Raw genomic sequence first — 15,647 nt, forward strand, 5'->3', positions numbered from 1 at the left:
TAAATACCTTTTTTAAGTCTGGTGAGCAGAAAACACTCCACTATGGAAAAAAATGAAAGGAAAGTTAATAAACACCAAGTTTAAGCAGGTACCCAGATGCTAGTGAACTCTCCCTTCCCTACCACATCCATGTGAATGTAGTCACAGTTACCGCTGGTAAGGGTACGGGAAAAAGAATGAGACTGACAGCCCTTTCCTCCTACTTAGCCAAATTCTGCCCTCAATGGGATGACGCCCGTGTCTCTAGAGAGTTAATACCCAGCACAGTAAAGATCTTGGGATTGACTGGAACAAGCCCATGCACTGTAGTTGTTCACAGGATCAGGCAATCTGGCTTGGAAGCTATAGAGCTCTGTGCTGGGCAACTATAAAGTTATCGTTATGTGAGTACTGGAGGCAGGGGAGGCTCAAAATATTAATGGGGTGAGGTTAAACAATCTGTTTAATGGTTTGGCTTCTCATAAAGGGGTGCAAAATAAAAAAAACTTTTCATTTTGCAACATTTCAAGTTGTGATTTTTTTAAAAAGTCTTAAAATGTATCACTAGTGAAAGGTGCTAGAGTGAGACCCCTGGCGAACTGAATTTCCTTCTTTAGCCACAGAACAAACGTGCAGGGGCAATGGCAATGCATGTTTTCCTGACACTACCCCGCCAGTGTTCCTGGATTGGGATGAACCCTCCCTGTAGGTGACAGGGCAGAGGAGTACAATATCCCTCAGAAATCTACCAGTAATTTGTTTGGCTAAAAAGGCTTTTTGTAATTATTATAAAAGGGAGAGAACAGAGGGAGGGAAAACAGGAACATTTCTTTGGCAGAACGTAACTCAGATGCTGATGATGAACAGGAGACCTAACTCTAACCTCCCCTGTTCAAAACAACTTCTAAAGCCAAGGATACATAAAATCCCACTAGACATCAGGCAGACCAAACCAAAAGCTGCATTATAGGACACCAGCAGAAGTGTTTTGAAAGTCAAAGCTAGTGTGCAGAGTCACTCAGATGGCAAATGAAACCAGCAGCTCTGAAGAACACAGAAATATACCTTCTTCATGAATAATTTAAACACACCAGCTTAAAACACACTCAGGCAGACAGCATCTGGTAAAAACTAGGGAACACACAGAAAACGGAACACCAGATTTGGGGCTTTATCATGGAAAATATAAATACAGGATGACAAACCTATAGCGTACAAAAGATATCTGTACAGACGAAAACAATGTTTTGAGTGAAGTTTTGGCCAAAGAGAGAATGGGCCAGTGAAGTAATATGCAACTTGGGAGTTATCATGATAAGGTACAATAAACAGAATATCCTAGATGTGGATGAAACAGAGGCGAGAATAATATTTTCACCTGGTAGGAAAAATATAGCAGTCTGAGAAAGAAATATATACTGTTTATTCACGGTGGTTATAGTCCAAATGTTGAAGAAAAATTAACTACCATAATATTAAAGGTTTCAGAGTAACAGCCGTGTTAGTCTGTATTCGCAAAAAGGAGTACTTGTGGCACTTGTGATAGCTGTAGCTCACGAAAGCTTATGCTCAAATAAATTGGTTAGTCTCTAAGGTGCCACAAGTCCTCCTTTTCTTTTTGCATAATATTAAAGTAATATAATGATATATGCTTATAATTAGAAGTTAAACTGACACTTATTCCACTGAACACATGGGAAAGATGATCTTGGGGTTACCGCGGAGAAATGGAAGTTAAGTGATTTGGATTCTAATTCTGGGTCTGCAATGGATTTTCTGTAACCTTAGGAACTCGCTTTACCTCTTTGAGCTTTGGTTTCCCCACCCATGAAATAGGTGCAATGCTATCTACCTCACAGGGATGCCATGAGATTTATTTATGCCTATCACTGCTTTTTGGAGGAGTGGGTTATATATGTGCAGAGTATTATTGTGGGGCCTGATCAGGCAGACCTTACACCCCCTCGTATCCCAACTTCAGTAGGAATTTAGCACACAAGGAAGATAGAACTGTTTACATGGGCAGTGAAACGCCCGTTTCAATCACAAATAATCTATTGAGTCAGATGAAGGCTCACAATGGTTCTGGTCCAGATTTTTACCAACACTCAGGCTCCTCATGAAGCATGATACATTAAGAACTGAGTAGTCAAACTAAAGTTCAGCTCATGTCTGTCATTACAAGGTAATCTTAGTTCCTATACTAATATAAGCTAGGAGGATATGTCCACCAATGGCTATTAGCCAGGATAGGCAGGGATGCAAAGCCATGCTCTGAAGTGTTCCTAGCCTCTGTTTGCTAGAAGATGGGAATGAGTGACAGGGGATGGATCACTTGATGATTATCTGTTCTGTTCATTCCCTCTGGGGCACCTGGCATTGGCAGGAAAACAGGATACTGGGCTAGATGGTCTGACCGAGTATGGCCGTTCTTATGTTCACACCACCTCATGTCACTAAAATAGAAGATCTAATCTCCATTTGCTGTAAAACATACATCAATATTACACCAACCTTACTGCTGGGGAAACTGCCCTAGTATCTATTTATCTATACTGCCACCTATTGAAGGCAGGTGGCAGTATACGGAGCAAACGATTAAGTGTTTGACGGGCAGGAATTGTCCACATCGTGAATATTACAGGAAAAATGCTCCCACCATTTACCTAGAGAACAGAAAAAAGTTGGTTGCTGAGACTGTAAATGGGGATTTAGGTGTTCAGTTAAAAAACAGTTGAAATATTACCAGTGTCCGCATCAATGCATTTTACCTTTATGTTCAGGAGATGGGAAAGACCTATGTTGTTTTGATCCTATCACTGAAGCACAGACAAAACTTGATTCAGACTAAGGGAATTTTGATTTTGAATGGGTTTGTGCCTGCATGTTAAACCAATTTCTAAACCATTAGGGATTAGGGTGACACCTTCATGGGGGGAGGGCAGATTACCCCCACATCTGCCTATTGTGAGGGTTTCTTGCTCCTTCCTCTGGAGCTTTCAGTGCTGGACATTATAAGAGACAGAATGTTGGACTAGGTGGAGCATGAGTCTAATCTAGTATGGTAATTCCTAAATTCCTGTTTTCTACACACATTCACATGCACATGTGCACACACAGATTATCTGGGGGAGGGGGAAATGCTTATTTTAATCAAAGATTGGTTGTGAATATAAATGACTCTAATAAAGGATAGGGTGATTCAAATCAGTTTCAGAATAGCTAGGAACACTTCGCTTTGGCTGATTCTATGACGCTACCCACAGAAGTACTGTAACCATTTTGACGGAGTCGGAACCAGGATCCAAAAGTGTTAATAAGTTAGAACTAAGAGTCTATCTGGAATAACTTTAGGAACCAAGATCCAGTCCACCCACACAGACATTCCACAAAATCTGTGGCTCAGAAACTGTGTTAAACCTGTTTCTAAACATCAGCAAAACAAGTTTGCTACAGAGCTATTGAAGGTTAAGAAGTCTGGTTGGCATTTTTGGTTGGCTTTCTGCACAGAGTTCCATGGGAGAGCCAAACTGCTGTGCGACCTTCACTGTAAGTGAACAGCACTTCTTACAAGTAATAATATCTATTTCCCTCTAGTTAGCAAGCGGTCATGGCTTTGCATTCAAGGAAGACTACAAGATGCTAAGCATATTAAGCCTGTCAGAAGGAGAAGGTAGTTGCATTTCTACGATCTCCCATTCCCATTATAGTCTTTGCCATTAGAATGAGATCAGAATTTTATTGGCCCCCATATATTGTGTAAAAGACCATAAACTTTTAATAGACTTACAAAAAGCGATGGTAGCAGGCTCAGTATTCTAGATATTTGACTAGACAGATCATGCATACCTCTTCCTTATACATTCATAATGCTGTAAATCTGGGAGAGACGCACAGGGTCATTATCTCTAGGTTAAACTTTGACAAAATCCTCTGCTTTTACTCCAGACATGAAGCTGTCTTACTCATTGTCTGGCCGTGAATAAGCTAAAGCAATTTCAGGGGGGTTCCTTCAATTTTCTCCAGGAGAGGCACCCCACTGGGGCATGTCACACTGGATTATAGCTGTCACAATGGGTTATGTCAAGTGACATACAGCACTTTAAAAACAACTCTTCTCCTGATCAGGCAGACTATTAGAGTTACCTCAATCCTCACTTTAAACAAAGAAAGCTTATCAAGAGCTACAAACAGAAATCAATTCACTGACCTGAGCTAACATGACACATGCCAAGATCATAAATGCTAGTAGGGAAATTTAAAAACTCCACCATCAATGCACTTGAGAAGTTCTGGAAAGACAGCATTTTCTAAGAATTTCAGTTGGCTTCAAGTTCTGCCTATTTGCTATAGGTTTTTTTGGGGGGGAGGGGGGGAAGGGTTCTGAGGGAGGCTGTGAAGAGCTCTGAAGAGCCGTGCTGTTGCAGTTCTTCACTCTTCCCTACGTACAGCACTGGAGAGCAGACAGTGGATTGACAAAAGGAGAGAGATTAGCTCCTGACAAGAAAGGGTTTGCTCATGGGAATAAAATGAATACCTAAAGGTTTTACAGATGCTGGTATTCTGCAAAGTATTCCTATTTCAGGCTGTGCAGGGTCAATAATGAATTTTAAAATATTATTATAGCCTTGACATTTTTTAAACAGTTGTTGAACACTTCTGCAGTCGGAGATTCAGGCTTTCCCTGAGACAGATATGGACCAGATCCTGCTACTTTTATGCTGAGAAGTACCTCACTCCACAAGAAATCCTGCTGTGAATATGGGTAGCAGAATCAGGCCCTCGGTGAATCTCTCTGCAGCATTCTCAGTCCTCCTCAATAATGATTCAGTGAAAGCTATTCTTATATCTTGTATAACCTATCACTCACTTTATCCTCTGTTGCCAGGTTCCCTCAGGCCCACACACTGCCTGCCTAGCCTGAGAGAGGGCTACATTATACCATTCAGGCACATTATACCACACTGTAGGACAGGTCAAGCTGCAAAGTCTTACAAGAAAGTCCAGGAAGGACTGTGACACAGAAATCCCTCCCAGAACTTACCATCCCAAAGTGGGAGTGTGACCTTTGAACCATTCCTGAGGATGGGGCAGAATGCTTTCCCCTGTACAGCTGGCCATCATTCCCTTTCTTTGCAGCAGGTAGCCCACGTCCAAGGGGGAGATAAAAAAGAGCTGTTGCTGTACTACCGAAAACATCAGATACACAACTGTATGGGACAGTAATTTGGGATCACTTTCCCCTCATATATCACATAAGAACACAGCATAACTTGCCCTAATCCAAATTACTGGCTGGGTTTGAGCCCAGCAGGTCTAACTATTTAACTCTGCTGTCTAAGATGATGGACAACTGTTCCACGAACACACACACACACACACACACAGCTGGGTACAAGTATAGCAATGCTAACTATTGACTCTACACCAAATCCTGACATCTTTAGTCCTTTCATGGCCATCTCCATTAACAGGGTCCTATTGCTAATTTGTCCCTCTGTGCCCAACAGCTACTGCAATTTATTTAATTTTGCTTGTCTCCATTTCACATCTTTGTCACTTAATAGCTGAGTGGTGGAGAAGAAAAGGAGAATGGGCCATTTGTATTGTTCAGCTGAGGTGAGCCACTCACAAAGCGCCAAAGCCAAAATTCCGTATTCAGGAATAGATTGTGGGGTCCTGAGTGGGACCACAAGATGCTGTGGGAGAGGATGATGGAAGGACCCTCCTCCAACCTGGCACCCCAGAAAAGGGGCCAGCTGCAGTTTCCATCAGGGCCAGTTGACCATTTTACTACACTATTAATAATCTAACAGGGGGCAGGATTACCCTGAGTAACACACACCTGCTACGATCCCCTTTGTGTCTCCCTCCATGCTTTTGTCCCACTCTAGTGACTGGTTCACTGAAAAGAATAAGAGTCTACTAACTAGAGCCACCAGTTCATGTAGAAAAACGGATGTCCAGCAAGTGTTCGTGCCAGACAAGGAGGAAGAAGGGAGGATGCATAGTAACAGGCACAGATATTACTTGGTGTGGCTCTGATGGGAGAAAACTGAATGAAAAGTATGCTAGACAGCTAATAAATCTGATTTACAGCTTTGTCAGGAAGGAACCCAGCTATTATTTAAAATCTGGGAGCCATATACATAGTCAAATATAATGTTCTTTCCTGTGGAAAAGAAGACAGGAAAAGATTTAAAGTGCCCTAGTATGTGTTAAGCTTCCTTATAGTGCTCCCGATCCTCTACCTGATAAATAAATTCTGACACCTTATTGTTCACCTTGAATAAGGTATTATTTAATCCGATTAGGGGTACCTGAATCTGGCCCTTTGACTATAAACATGCCAGCCTTTTCTGCAGGCCCAGAAAGCCAGGCTTTTTTCTTAAATTCTTGTTCATAAACATTTAGTCTCCTAGGAAACAAGGACCTAACCATGCGAGAGATCTGAATTTTGAACCAGGCAACAATCACACAGACTGAATTTTGATGATCAAATGCTCTAAGAACAGTTGTTCAAAAAATCCACAGGCCCCAATACCTGTAAAATTCATTAATCAAACAATTGAAAATACTAAGCAAAACTCATAACACTCATGATTATTTCATGGGCAATTCACAAACAGGGAAAAAAAGGCCAAATCCATTAAATTGCTCTCAGTGAACAGTTCAGTTTGTTCTAGTCATATTCAACAGGCAAATGCCCTACTGTGGCTATACCTCAACATAAGCTCATAATGGACTAAGTACAATCACAAAATTATTGCTTCAGGAATATCCTAAACCCTTAATTTCTTTACAAGTCAAATCATTAAAAAAAAATCAATGCTAAATCTAAACACAAAGACAGTAGAATAGAATGAAAAAATGTGTTTTGGAATAGTTTTGAAAGGTAAATGGCAGTGCAGCAGAATTTTGAAAAAGCAAAAATCTATGAATTAGTATATTAGATAATTAAAGGAGCAAAGAGTTAGAATAGTCAAATTTCCAAATCATTAAAGTACCTCAGGGATTACACCTGAAGGATATTCAGTATAAGAGTTTGACAAATGCTGCAAAATATATTCATTTGAAGAAAACTGGGACTTCATTTCTCTGTATTCTCAGCCTCCTTAAATCACTTTCCAGAAGCATTTATGGAAGTGAATTTTTGTTTGCAAGTCTGTTTACAGAAAGAGAAAGCATCATGCCTACCAATGCAAGCAATCTCTTTTGCAGGACTGGGAATCTTTCAGCCAAGGAACAGAAACAATACCATATGATCACACAACAAAAACAGGGACTTAAGTATAACACACTCTCAAATAGTTCACAAGCAATCCTCAGGCTGATATACATTTGCATAAATCATTTGTCAAATATTTCCAACAATGAACACAAATTCTAAACCTGCTCATGAATAATTCACAAAGAAACATGGAGTCTAAATTTCTTGAATAAATTGTTCTAGACAGTAATATGTTTCATTTGCTTTCTTCCCTTCTTTGATAGAAACAGACTCTCAGCACAGTTAAGATATGCAGTGACAAAAATCAAGACCTTGGTGAAGCTTGTTCCTTAAATGCAAAAGGGGAGAATTTAAATCCATTCAGTGTAAAGGTGAATGACAGGCTTTCATTGACACAGAACCTTTCACATAAGGTATGTTTATCACAAGCTTTACAAACTGTGCCAATAGTGGAAAAGGGAAAAGACTTATAGCTTCTGTATCTGGATTTCAACACACACATTTCTACTGTTTTGGATCTAAGTTTTTGTTACTGTTCATTCTAGACAGGGATCAGCTGCAAAATTTAGATACAGATGAGGATCTGGATTCCAGCCTCACCCTCCGAAGTTCAGGAGGTTTAGAGCCAGAGTGTTGTTTTGGACCCATTGCTGTTGAAAAAGAATCCCTACTGAAATGCACCAGTTGTCTGACACACACCAGTTGTTCCATAGCACACAGTAACAGTAACACTATAGTTTAGGAAGAAAGTGAAGACTGCTTTGTCCAATTAAAATTGGAGGGGGGATTTTAGGTACACAGACTGGAATTATCAACTTCCAATTTGTTCAGGGCACTGGAATTTATATCTCTATTCTTGCAAAAACTGGCCAAGGAAGTTTAATGACCAGAAGTAGTCAGCACCACTTCTACAGCTTTGGTTCAGTGTAGACTGACTCCGGGGCAAGACTGTCTAATGAATCACCATGGCACTTCCTAGCAAATGTATATTTTCTTTGGAGGTCTGTCATACTAGTATTAGCTAGACCCAAGACCATTGGGCTTACAAGATCTAACAAGGTAACAATTTCCATATCCACTTCATCATGTATATTCAAATGCGATGTTGAAAGTGTTTAGTCATTCACATCCCAAACCTCCACCAGAAATTAAAATACAGGGCAATCAGGTCAGAGAGGGACAAAGTGTATAATGTCACTGCTTTAACCCTGGTACATTATCTTGTATCACAATGGTGAAAAATTACAAGAGGCAGCATTACAACGGAGCAATACAGTTAGCACAACAAAGACCCTTCAGGGAGGCCATAGAACGTGTCAAAGTAGAAACTAACTTGCACAAAATAGTAATTTATAGCACACTCAGTCTCTGCACTATGTTACAACTGCAGAAGATTCTCCAACAAGACAGTTAAGATATTCCAAGAGATTTGCATAATCAACATCTAAGGCTGTTGACAGGTTACCAATGACTATCAAAGATTCTGCTATAGCTTCAACCAAGAGGAAATAAGTCTTTGCAGACTTTAAGCAGGAAAAAAAAAGTGTATTGCCAAAGTTATCATGTGCTGGTATCTTCCTTGTAAATGAACCAAAAGCCATTCTGACACCAGCTTTTTAGCCAAGAGCAGAAAGTTAGAAATTGGATTGATGTTCAGGCAAAAGTGAAACTTTTTTTTATTTAAGCAACAATTAATGTCTTAAAACAATGCCAAACTACTGGAAGTCGAAGTCAAAGTCAAACTGAGGGTTGATCTACTGGATTCAATACACTCTTCTGAAAGGCATATAGGAAAATGATAGAAAGAACAGATTGCTAAAGTGCATGCTGCTGTACAACCCCTCCTCATGCAGATATCCCCTCCCCCGTGTAGATGCAATTCAGTCAGCGACTGCACTTTCTAACGGATGAAGCAAGCAAAATCCAACAACTGAGATAAATTCTCTCTGGAAAGTAATTACTCAATGACTCACAATTAGCCACTGAAGGTGTGTCAGCAGGAACAGATGGAAATTTAAGGTTTAATAAACGGTCAATAGTAAAATCAAGAGTCATTGGTTTAATTTTCCTCCTGGAAATGAGATCTGTAAATTAAGGCACCCTAGAAGTAGTCAGGCCCTTTCTATACTTAGACACACATGACCTGTTCAAAATACAATAAATATTCATTCAATCCATTTTCCGCTATTTATGCTAACGTAATCTTCCTTCCTTTCATATCTGCTATGAACTGAATGAGGTCTCTGAATGATAGAAAAATGGTATCAAATCAGCTCACTAATGATTCACTGCCCAGGTGCTGAGACACAATTCTATAGTGTGCTGCACATGTTGGAAGAACAAGACATAGCATGTCTTAAAGAAGAAATCCTTTAGCAGGACAGATGGAGATAACAGCTGAGGAAATTGATGTTCAGCAGGTTTGTTAACTACAAATCAGCTGGGCAAAGAGCTAGAAGTGTGAACGAAAAGAGACATTCTAAAAAGATGCAATTCAGACACAGACAACAAATTAGAACAAATAACTGGGTCAAAAAAACTGATTGCTTTAAATTTGAACTATCACTAGCCAATGCATTGCTCCTTCTCCAGGTGATCCCTCTGTCACGTGAAGTGCTGCAAAGACGCAACACTATGTTCACTTTGGGTCAGATTCTTCCAGACTTACTCACATTGAACAGCACCTTATTCCACTAAAATCAATGCGGGAATTTCTGGAACATGGAATTACTCAGCACAAGTCAGGGTGGCAGAATCTGACCTTTCAATAATAATAGTGTGGGCCTGATTCTCCATTTCCTTGCACCTTATGTAGACATGTACACATTTGCTGAGTGCAAAATGGGCCTGAAATGCTTCCACCAGTGGAAGAGAGCAGAGAAACTGATCTGGTAGAATTTCATACCCACTTTGTTTGCAGTGTTGTTGTAGCCATGTTGGTCCCAGGATATGAGAGAGGCAAGGTGGGCCAGGTAATATCTTTTACTGGATCAACTTCTGTTGGTGAAAGAGACAAGCTTTCAAGCTCCACAGAGCTCTTCTTCTTCCACTTTGCACAGGTATAACCGGTGACACAAGGTGAAGGGCAGTAGAGAATCAGGTGCCCACAGATACATACTGTAACAATGCAGTACAACTTTAAATGTGAGACAGTTCCCCTGTGCTGTAAACTGCATGGGGCCTCCGTTCAAAGGATATCCCCTTTGAAAAGCTTTCTTATTTTAATTAATAATTTTGGACATGAGAAGGATAAAAAGTGATCCGTTGCTTGCTAAATTCACCAGAATCTCTTCTTTTTCTTCAATAGGCACCGGATCAGACCCTTAATGGTTGCCAAATGGTTGCCACTGTGTCCTTGTTGGACATGATGAAAATCAACCAGAAAAGCTTGTTCCATCCATAAGTGCTATGACATTATTGTTCTGACTTTGCATACTGGATTTCAGGGCACTTTCCTCTCTCCCCTGTCCTAGGCTCAGCTCTGTACAGGCTATAAAAAGATAAAGCTTTCCTTGTGGATGTAGGTTTCACAGTGGGGTGGGAGGAGGTATTGTTTCATATTCTCTATGTATATATAAAGTCTGCTGCAGTTTCCACGGTATGCATCTGATGAAGTGAGCTGTGGCTCACGAAAGCTCATGCTCAAATAAATTGGTTAGTCTCTAAGGTGCCACAAGTACTCCTTTACTTCTTGTGGATGTAGATTTTAGTGCAAACTTTCCTAAAGTACAGAGACGGTTCGGATCCAGTATTCCAGTTGTTAACCACCTCTAGTACATGTATTAATCACAAAGATCTGGGAAGACAGTACAAATCTCTTGCTTAGTAAACAATAGTGGGGCTTTTTATACTTTCATATACTTCACAGCTACATGTCACAGCATAAAATGATTCCGTGTTCGCTGATTTCATCCAAAAGCAGAAGCAAAAGTAGCAACGCCGTGAAAAAAGCCACTCTTGTAGCATTCCTAGCTCAATCAAAACCAGAAAATACTGGAAATCTTCAAAGTCAGCATTGCCCTCTGAAATTTTCAAGCTTATTTCCTGAGCAAAAAAGGTTTACACAAGCCCCTAAGCATTCCAGGTGCTTATCCAGAATTATCTTCCAAGCCTTTAGAGAATCATGAAGCACAACAATTTCCTTATCCATATTTCTGACCGACAAAGCACAACCAAAGCCGAGGATATAAAAAGTTCCCTTGTGCATTTAAACATTTCTAATTATAATTCAATTCATTGTTATATAACATCGTTCCGAAGCAATTTCTCAAAAGATAAAGTAAGTGGATTAAGTTTTACAATACTGGATACAGTGACTCTCATACAGGCAATAAGTCAAAATGAGAAATAAAATGGACCAGAGCAATAAAAGCCAAAACTGTAATTTACATCTTTATCTTTACAAGTCTTTCTTCTAAAAAAAAAAAAATCCCACTTATGGTAATGGCGTGGACAACTAGTGTGAAAATGTCTCTGATGGCTACTGGCATTTCTATCAGTACATCAGGAAATTAGATGAGAAGGATTAGATGACACAGTGGTAAGAAGATCTGGCAGTCATTGCCATTTTGTCACATTACTGATCCCACCACTGCTGCGGCTGGTGGAGCAGGCCTGGAGTCAGCAATGATGGGAGATTGTTCAGAAAAAAGGGTAGAATTGTCACAGTGAGGTGTAAAGGAGGCATATGAGAATGAAACAGAATAAGATGAGCAGGGTTTAGCACAAAACATAGGCTAAGGTGAAGTTCAGGAGAGATAGGAAGAGATGTGGCAACTTGGAAGTTTATGAAAAGGACCTCTATCTCTTCTACAGTTAGAGGAAGCAGTACACCATCCATCAGTGACCTTGAATTGTACAGGGTTGGACAGAGAGGAATGCCAAGACTGAAAGAATGGTGTGAACGAGCAAGGAGAGCGTAGATATGAAGACAGAGAACAAGAGAGTGCAAGCAAGTCTATGGGAGTTCCAAAAAGCACTGAAGCCATTCTGAATTAAATTCAGAAATGGGGATGTAATTCAATAAAGATGACCAAGGAAGGGAATGATACCTAGAACAGGCATCTGGAATTGAAATATGCGCATGTTTGTAAAATAAATTTGGCAGCATGTCAAATATTTTAATTTTCAGATTAAAATACTTCTAAAAAGTAAGCAAAAAAGTCAATAGAAATTAAAGGATATATTCAACTAATTTGTTTAGGGTATAAGGAATAGATGGTGCAAAAGCAAATGTAACTGAAATATAGAGTGTATATATATATTTTTTCAAAGTACACTAATTTCAGCATGTACAGTAAGATGTTTCATTTGGAACACTTCTGTAATAATGCCTTTAGACTTGGCTTTTCAAGGTGCTAAGTTCCCTTAACTTCCTTAGTTACTACATAGATAGTGGTCATTACCTTGTAGGATTGGGCCCTACATTTATCATGTCATCACAGATTTTTTTCATATGAAGCTAACTAGTGACATAGCTAAATAATGTCCTGTCATGAGAAATGCTCAGAAGGACCATGTGTTATTATAGCCACACTGTACTATTTCCAATGGAAATAATGTTGCTAAGATGATAATTAAAAACTCACATCTTGATTTTGCACGTAATAATATGTCCAGACAAATTACTTGGGGGAGAATGTGTTCTTCAGTTGGGCTGGCAGGAGGAATGGTGCATCTGGGACATTGCAATAAATGGAAGAGGACTCAAAGGTCAAGAAGTGGGGAAAAGAGCATTACCAAAGAGTAAATAAACATTCTCCAGGACTAGATTTCAGAGTAGCAGCCGTGTTAGTCTGTATTCGCAAAAAGAAAAGGAGTACTTGTGGCACCTTAGAGACTAACAAATTTATTTGAGCATAAGCTTTCGTGAGCTACAGCTCACTTCATCGGATGCATAAAAGTGGAAAATGCAGTGAGGATGTTTTTATACACACAGACATTGTAAGGAGAGTGATCACGTTAGATAAGCTATTACCAGCAGGAGAGTGGGGTGGGGGAAGAAAACATTTTGAATTGATAAACACCCATTTTTTCATGGTCTGTGTGTATAAAAACATCCTCACTGTATTTTCCACTTTTATGCATCCGATGAAGTGAGCTGTAGCTCACGAAAGCTTATGCTCAAATAAATTGGTTAGGTCTCTAAGGTGCCACAAGTCTCCTTTTCTTTCTCCAGGACTAGTTTACTGTTGCTTCCCTTTCCTCTAAACTGTTAAAAAGAAGGTTTCCAGGAAGAATGAGAATGAGGAAGGGAAGGAGGTATTCCCTAGGGGAAAGAAACAAGATAAATGTAGCGTTCAGGCTATATGCTAGAATTATGATCACTTTCTCATTCATTGAGAGCAGGGGACTTCAGAAGCAGGATTTTGAGTTCACTAATATGGTGGCTGCGGAAAGTGGCAGCCAGCACATCCCTCAGCCCACGCCGCTTCCCGCAGCCCCCATTGGCCGGAACGGCGAACTGCGGCCAGTGGGAGCTGCGATCGGCCGAACCTGCGGACGGTGCAGGTAAACAAAACAGTCCCGGCCCACCAGAGGATTTCCCTGATTGGCCGCGTGCCAAAGGTTGCTGATCCCTGCACTAGGTAATAGTGAACTCTGGCCCCAAATCAAGAAAGCACTTAAATAACCATTTAACTTAAAACATCCTTCAAATCCCACTGACTTCAATGGGACCCAAGCAAGGGTTTAAGAACTTTCCTAGTTGGGAGCTTAGTTTTGCTTCCTGTTTAGTTCTGCCTGTCTCCACCATATGGTATATGTTTACTAGTAAGGTATAATGTAAACTTGAAAAGTCTTGCTTGTTTTTTTCAGGGCATGATTGGTAGGGCTGAAAAAAATATTATGGCTGCATTTTACAGTACTGAGGTGAAAGCAAATTAAATGTCCATGCTTCACTTACCGCCTCCACTTCTGCAGGGTCATACCACACATTAATGTATGGATGCTGTAAGGCTTCATCCACTGATATCCGCTTGGCTGGGTCAATCACCAACATCTTTGACAAAAGGTCCCTGGCTTGGCTGGCTAGAGCAATGAAATCAGAGGAACACAGTGTCAGTACAAAATTACTACATGCAGGTATTGGTTAACTGTTGTAAAAAAATAAGTAGGGCAATTTGTTCCCTCCAGTTATTCTTCATTTGGATGAAATTCTGCCACTCCTCAATACAGCAAGAGATCCAAATATACGCAGAAGATGAATAAAGAGCCAGCACAAGACTTGCACGTTACATAAGTCTCATGTATGCCCTCAAAATGGGTCCAAAAATGCTGATTCATCAAAACAATTTTTTTGTGGGACAGGGTTGGTTTTGATCAAATTTCAACTCAGAATAATTTTGGAGAAAAAGCTTTGAAATTGGCAAAATATTTTGTTTCTGCATGGGCACAAAACATTCTGGTTTTCCAGTTCAAAAGGACTTTTCATTTCAAAATTAAAGCTAATTATATTTTTAAAATATTTTAAAATAAAGTGGGTTGAAAGTGAAATGAAACTGACCCAAACTGATTTAATTTCCAGATTTTTGGTTTAAAATTGATTTTTCTTCCTGATAAGGGATGGGAAACTTTTTGAAGTCCTCTAAACTTTTTGCCGGATAGCTCTAGTCCCAGCTCTATCCCTTTTACTCTGCCCTCGGCTGGCAGCAGGAAGAAGGGTGTTATGGGAGTTCCTACACCAGCTATACATCATCAGCGGTTCCCACCTGCATTGAGGCTTTTCTCCTGGGACCAGATACACTAAATCTGCAGCCAGAAACTGCGAGCTGTGCAGTGCAAATCAGCCATATTGATGACCCTGAGGACCTGGTGTGTGGACCATGGTTTGGGTTTGCAAGATCCCCTTCACTGGGGTTTTTATTCTGGAAAACCAAACCCAAGAACAGGAGTAGCTCTGGAATCCATTTATTCAAACAACAACAAAGTTCTGGGAGTTTGGATAAAAATTTTAGTTTTCTCCCATATCTCTTGAGGAGAGTAATATTGAAATTCTGCCCCTACCAACAAGTATCTTTTCAAGTGAAGAAACATTTTATGGGTCACAGAAAGTAGAATCTCCCAGGGTAGCAATATATGGCGTTCTGATTGCTTGGACATTCACCACCATAGAGATGCTAGATAACATTGTTGATGAAGGCTCTGTCCAAATCCCGATACTCACTCAACTAGTGCTGAAACCAGTGGGCCATATCCTCAGCTGGTGTAAATAAGCATAGCCCCATTTACACTTGTGTTTGACCTCTGTAGAGCTATGCCAATTTACACTGACAGAACATACAGCTCAGTGAGCTTAGTCTTATTTGTCAAGAAAGTTGGAATTTGTCCAGCATGGTGTTGTAACACAGTTGAATATGGCAAGATTTCAGCAAAAGCTCACAATCTGTGAATTCTCTCTCCCTGATAACTAGCTGAATTTTTCCTATTTATAGCATAG

At 40.1% G+C, this 15,647-nt stretch overlaps 1 protein-coding gene across 5 annotated transcripts in view; it reads right to left on the reverse strand.

Annotated features, from left to right (window-relative positions):
• Positions 1-15,647, reverse strand: part of MAPK10 (mitogen-activated protein kinase 10) — a 118,518-nt gene that overhangs the window by 16,100 nt on the left and 86,771 nt on the right. For 4 of the 5 annotated variants that reach the window (XM_077814368.1, XM_077814367.1, XM_077814370.1 and 1 more), the window contains one exon: positions 14,115-14,239. In XM_077814368.1, the coding sequence (XP_077670494.1) occupies positions 14,115-14,239 (125 nt within the window). Of the gene's footprint in view, positions 1-7; positions 41-14,114; positions 14,240-15,647 lie in introns of all 5 variants that reach the window. The other variant, XM_077814366.1, reaches the window with a different exon arrangement.

Source organism: Eretmochelys imbricata, chromosome 4 (assembly GCF_965152235.1).
Source record: "Eretmochelys imbricata isolate rEreImb1 chromosome 4, rEreImb1.hap1, whole genome shotgun sequence".
In the NCBI taxonomy this organism is placed as follows: Eukaryota; Metazoa; Chordata; order Testudines; family Cheloniidae; genus Eretmochelys; species Eretmochelys imbricata.